Below are 6436 nucleotides of genomic sequence, written 5' to 3'. Positions count from 1 at the left end.
GGATAGGTGCAATGGTCAGCATCATGGTCTCCGCTTGCATCACATACGACTACAGGGCGGATCTGATTTCGTACAAGGGAATATGACCGGTCAACCTCTTGTGGATCACATGTTTCGTCTGTTGGTCATCTCATTTACCCAGCGCGTCAGAACTTTGAATTTAAGGAGGACAACGCACGTCCTAACAGAGATCGTGTTGCAATCGGCCTGACAAGTCTCTAGTCGGGTCACGAATGGAACACGTTTGGAATATTCAGGACCGAAGGGTTCGCAACCGACCTCAGCATCTCTGTAGATGCAGTGCCTGCATCGATGCGCACGGGGCAGGGACCAGATATTGCATTTCTTACGAAGAATGAATTCCACAACGTCATTTCTTTAAATATCATTGGGGGTTCTCTTAGATATTGTTCCTAGTATATGTGCATGTCAAATATTGCTTACAGGACGGATCACCATAACCCACACTTCTATCAATACCATATGATTAGACATTTTGGAAAGGATTACAAGTGATTCTGTCATGATCTTTGACATAAGGCATGACATGTGTCCAGTTCATAATATTAAATTATTTGGATTATTTAAGCAACATGACCCTGACGTTAGAATTATGGAGCACAAGTATGACACATTTTTGGAAATGTAAGGATTGTCCCTGATAGGAAGTTGGAACAGTGCCAACACTATCAAAAGTGCAACCTGAGGTCAACCTAGTTCAAATCCTGAATACGATAAAAGCACAAGATCCCAAGAACATGTGACATAGAGGACGTGGCTTGTAGCTATCGTCCTGGTCGGTGCTTCATGTAAGTAGTCAACCCTTTCCCTACAATCGCTTCAGAACAACAGCATTGTGATGCACATTGCGCAGCTAACACTGCACATGAGTACACTTATGTGCACAGCGACGATGTGTTTACATTTAAATGATGAATCAAGATGTTCTCGCAAAGAGCATTTACGGACGAACACGTCTTACAATTTTATCCTGATTTAAACGGGATCGGGTGGTCAGGCTCGCTGACTTGGTTGATACATGTCATCGATTCCAATTGCGTGGTTCGATGCTCATGATATCAATCACTGGATTGTCTGGTCCAGACTCGATTATTTACAGACCGCCGTCATATGGCTGGAATATTGCTGAGTGCGGCGTTAAACAACAAACCAACCAAACAAATCCTGATTTAAACATACCTTTCATTTAGAAACACTGACGTAAATTCCCGTGCAGCAATCAATGATGTACCTACATATTACAGATCTATACTACTCATCAGATCTATATGCTTACTGTTTTCATCTGATTGTGGTATTGTGGTAATGATTGGTTTTCAAAGCGCACAATATCAATGGCAGTTCTATTTTGTCATAATATCATGTATTTGTACTTTCATTCCTTTAGCCACTGATCATCATGCAGGCAGTGACACTTCTCCTGTGTGGTCTTGCACTAGTCGATGGTACGCCAGCCCTTTGTATATATTTGACAATATAAGGAATGTGCGAGTAGGGCGTCAACACGATACTATAAGCATGAACATAAATGAGTGAGTGAGTGAGTATGGATTTACGCCGCTTTTAACAATATTCCAGCAATATCACGGCGGGGGACACCAGAAATCGGCTTCACACATTGTACCCATGTCGGGAATCGAACCCAGGTCTTCGGCGTGACGAGCGAATACTTGAACCACTAGGCTACCCGACCGCGCCCATTAACATAAATAGCATAACAGGCTGTGAGTGAGTGAGTAAGGTTTTACAAGGTGTAGAAAAAATTATACATTATATCCAAGTCGGGAGTCGAACACAGTTTCTGTTTGATGAACAAATAATATATGTTTATTAGTCCGACCCACTGCTCCGTATCATGGATCAGTTTAGTACATGCATTCATTGAAATATTATTATTGCATTATTATGAATAATTATATTTTATCATATGAATGGAAAATTAAGTAGATGAGGAACATTCAAGCAAGACAATAGCGTGTCTCGACAATGTGAACAGGTGTGTGTACTAGACGTTTACATCATCCCATCTTATCATTCAGGTGGTACTCTGTGGACACATAAGGAATTCGACCCAAAGAACTACCGCAATGGTATGCATGCGCTTACTTCCAACGACTACGACCATGGATCTGGATCTGTCGTCACAGACCCTGCCGGTGGAAGCAACCACGTCTTGAAAGTCTGGTACGAGAAGGGTCGCTACAGTAGCCATGGTCCCAATGAAGGTGTCCAGTTCTTTGCAACACCAACAAGTTCTCGAACAGTTATGACCTTCAGCTACGACCTCTACTTTGACAAGAACTTTGACTTCAGACGCGGAGGAAAATTACCGGGACTGTTTGGCGGATGGACCAACTGCTCCGGCGGAAGGCACTCGGACAACTGCTTCTCGACCAGGTTCATGTGGAGGGCGGATGGCGATGGAGAGGTGTACGGCTACATCCCTGACTACCACCACCAGGTGTCGGGGTACTGCGACCATGCTGTTTGTAACTCTGTCAAAGGTTATTCAATGGGAAGAGGGAACTGGCGATTTAAGCGCGGTTCATGGCAGAACATAGCTCAGTCGGTCCACCTGAACACTCCCGGGAAGACAGATGGCTCCATTAAAGTATGGCATGATGGGAAGCTGGTGTACCACATCGACCATCTCAACATCCGGGCAAAGTCAATCGATATTGATGGCATCTTCTTTGCAACCTTTTTTGGTGGTAGTGACAGTTCGTGGGCCCCAACACGTGATTGTTACTCCTACTTCAAGAACTTTGTCCTGTCTACCGACAGTAGTCATCCAGTAATTATTGGTTAAATGTCTCTACAATAAACGTTTCTGCATTCCTGCTATTGCGTTTTTGCTTAAGCATCTAAAGAACCACACGTACGTAGATCCTATAGCGTTGGTGGTCAAACGTTAGTTATTCTCTCGTAAGTGTGAAGAAAACAGGCCTTCACTGCACACTCAAGTCAATTGCTTCTCGAACTCGAACTGGATAGCAAATAAGTGCATAATGGTTATAGCAGCATACACAGTGTTTCAGGTGTTCAACTTCGTTTAGTTGGTTGGAGGCAGGCGAAATATATGGATGCTTATCTACTAATTATAAGGGCAGATTGTGACAAACGTCAATATTGTATCAGAAGAAGTAGTAAATTACGGACATTGATATTTGTTATCATACTCAACATTGCATAAAACTGTAAGTCGTTTATAAAAAGAATAAAAAATATTTGTTTTATATTACTTCTCATTTATTAACAGGTGTACTTCATGATACAGTAATCGTATTTCCCTGGCGTGGGCACAATGTTAAAATAGGCCTCGGCACCTCATGCTCATCCTCCGAACTGAAATGGTATGGTCAGCCTCTGTGACTTCACTGTCGTACCAAGGCGGCGTATGATCAAATCATAGATCACTGGTTCGCTAGCCAGAATCACGTCATACAGACCTACGTAATGTATCAATGACATACTGCTCACATCAGCATGTCACGCCAAAGCAAAAAAACGTAATAATGTTCTTGGGAGTTGTATTGAAGAAAAAAGAGTATGTGTATTTAATAGGTCAAAGCTAGAGTATAATCAGTCTTGAATATTTGCCGAAACAGATTTCTTTGAGCACAAAAGGCAAATAGCAGTGATAATATAGGAACAGATCACTGAAAATCAGTGATGACACCAGGTGTCATACATTAGGTCGTGATTAGTGATGCTTCCTGAACATAAAAACGAGTTTGGTGATGCATACACAGCACTAGATCGAGTTTGGTGATGCATCCACAGCACCAGATCGAGTTTGGTGATGCATCCACAGCACTAGACCATGTTTCGCTATATTGTGGAAATCATGGCTTTAAAGACATTCCTTTACATAGTGCTTACATACGTTAACCCCAGGGGTCTATGAGAACGAATCTGTTTCATATATCAACTTGAGATGCTGTCCCATTCGCAACAGTTCTGAATCCGTGGGCATTCCGGTTAAGAATAAGGGCTCTCAGAAACCTATTCTTGTCAGAGTGAGTGAGTGAGTATGGTTTTACGCCGCTTTTAGCAATATTCCAGCAATATCACGGCGGGGGGACACCAGATATTCTTGTCAGAAGAGACAACTAACTGGATCGGGTGGTCAAAGTCGTGGAGGTGATTATTAACAGACCGCCGTCATGTACTCGTTGCTGGAATATTGCCGAGTTCGGCGTTGAAGTTGAAACAAACACACTTTAACTGCGCATTGAAGTTTGAACAGTGACAACATCAAAAACCATCAAAAACACAGTTTTACAAAATTAGTTACAAAGCATAAAGGTTATTTTCAGTAATTCAATAATTCAAGAGGCAAACACACTTCTCTTCCAAAAATAGCGCACCATTCTAATGTTTACAGTCGTCAGCAGTTATATAAACAGGAGCACAAGAATGCCTGAACTTGAATGGATCTCTGACATGAGGCTAGCCAAAGACAAATAATATCAAAGACCACAGCAGAATCAAGGAACGTGGACACGAGGGAACTCAGATATGAAGAGGCCTAAGACCAATGCTATCAGGGATCACATACATGAGGGAGCCTAGGACAGCAATGAATTCTTGAATCCTGGACACGAGACAAGCCTACTATCAATGATTTAAGGGAACTAAGACATGGACCAACCTAGAGAACAACAATATCATGGAACTCAGACATGAAGCAAACCTAAGACAAATAATTGCAGTTTCGATTGGGCAGGCAGAGTAAGCTCGCTTTTTTAACCATTGCCGCAAACCAGAGTCCTACGATATCATGGAATTAGACATGAAGCAAGCTTAAGAGAAATAATTGCAGTTTCGATTAGGCAGGCAGAGTAAGCTCGCTTTTTTAACCATTGCGCAAACCAGAGTCCTACGATATCATGGAACTCAGACATGAAGCAAGCCTAAAAGGAATGATTGCAGTTTCGATTGGACAGGCAGAGTAACCTCGCTTTTTGAACCATTCACAATGCGACTTAACTCAAGATTACAATCCATTAAATCAGAATCAGTTGAGCGGCCAGATAGCGTGTGCTGGGAAGAAGCTAGCAGCTGTGACTGAAGGATTTTATGTACGATTTTGATGTTTTGTAAATCTACATCCAATCAGTCATGAAAACGGACCATGTTTTGAAATATTAGTCCTGTTTTTGTGACATCATTACTTATATGCTGAGTGTGATCACATGTATACTCTTTAAACAAAGTAGGGGGTACTGGGAAATAGCTTAAATTTCATAACTGTGAGAGAAATGAGATTCTAGTTAAATTCGTCTGACAATAATTAATGATTTGGGAACACATTACACTGGCATTGAGGTACAATAGTAGATGTTATGACCGCCAACATTCTTAAAGGATGAAAGGGGAAAGTTGATGTTTTTGGATCAGTAGTGTGTAATATCTCCACAATTTGTCACACATTCATTCACTTGATGAAGCACACTGGGTATGATTCTCCCAATGGCGTCTTTAGGGAGTCTGTCCCTCTCCTTGTGAAGCGTCTGGCCAAGTTCAGACAGCGTGGTCGGCGTCCACACACTCCCCATCATGACCCAGACGTGTGTATTGGGAGAAAGGACTGTGCTCATTGTTGTCCATGGCATTCTATGAATGTTGGGCTGCTGGAAGTGAGTATTGGCGATTCGTGCCACATGCCTTACAATCGGGACCAAGGGTGTATTAAATCCCAATAGTATTGTCTAGTGACCTTCCTTGCTCAATACTAAGTGGGGTTCACTTAGTCATAATGATGCCAACCCATGGCAAAATGACGATTTGTAAGGGGCGGCACAAAACATAACCGTCGATCCTGGAGATGAGCTGCATGTAGACAATTTTTAATCATCTGACCATTAAAATGGGCAAACCGATTCGTTAGATAATCAACAGATCACAAATAAACAAATTGCTTGTATAACATTTGACTACTGGCATTGTGTTCACAGCTTTTTGTCATTGGAGCCGTGCCAATTTACACTTTTCAGAGGGGTACACAAAGTACGAGATCTAGACTACTAGTTGTCGGACTTTCTTTTTTGTTGATGCCTCGGTGGCTTAGTGGGTTAGATTGCTGACTTTGTGTTCTGGCGATTAGGTGCCTCACTCAGGCAGTGTGGGACTCAACCGAAAAAAAGTACTAGAATCTGTACTTTAATAACAAAGACGTTGTCCCAAATATAACATTTGTCACATTTGACAACTTTCTGAATGGCATTGTGTGTTCAAAACTATAAACCTTTTTATTCTTTCTTCCTGGGCAGGCAAACCCTCGGCAACACGATTCAGTCGATTTAAATGACCTGACACCACATTATTACTTTATCATAAATAGCAGACACGAAAACAAGCACCAAGTCCATCATACTTTTCAAGAAATCCACACAGGTATTTCGGTAAGAGT

General features: G+C 41.9%; 1 protein-coding gene across 1 annotated transcript; it reads left to right on the top strand.

Moving 5' to 3' along the window:
* The first annotated feature begins 737 nt into the window (after positions 1–737).
* LOC139473202 (uncharacterized) lies at positions 738–2861 on the top strand. The gene is made up of 3 exons (XM_071255725.1): positions 738–809; positions 1409–1466; positions 2061–2861. The coding sequence occupies exons 2-3, from the start codon at positions 1421–1423 to the stop codon at positions 2828–2830; spliced, it is 816 nt and encodes a 271-aa protein (XP_071111826.1). The 5' UTR covers positions 738–809; positions 1409–1420; the 3' UTR covers positions 2831–2861.
* Positions 2862–6436: the final 3575 nt, after the last annotated feature.

Source organism: Haliotis cracherodii, unplaced genomic scaffold (genome assembly GCF_022045235.1).
Source record: "Haliotis cracherodii isolate W230 unplaced genomic scaffold, xgHalCrac1.p SCAF_27, whole genome shotgun sequence".
In the NCBI taxonomy this organism is placed as follows: domain Eukaryota; kingdom Metazoa; phylum Mollusca; class Gastropoda; order Lepetellida; family Haliotidae; genus Haliotis; species Haliotis cracherodii.
The sequence above is the reverse complement of the archived record's forward strand: the minus strand, read 5'-3'. Positions and strand labels throughout refer to the sequence as shown.

Bases quoted from the DNA above. Each gene is read 5' to 3' on its own strand.
- LOC139473202 (XM_071255725.1), top strand. From the start codon at position 1,421: ATGCAGGCAGTGACACTTCTCCTGTGTGGTCTTGCACTAGTCGATG. The intron at 1,467-2,060 runs GTACGCCAGCCC...CTTATCATTCAG, and splicing joins TGGTCTTGCACTAGTCGATG to GTGGTACTCTGTGGACACAT.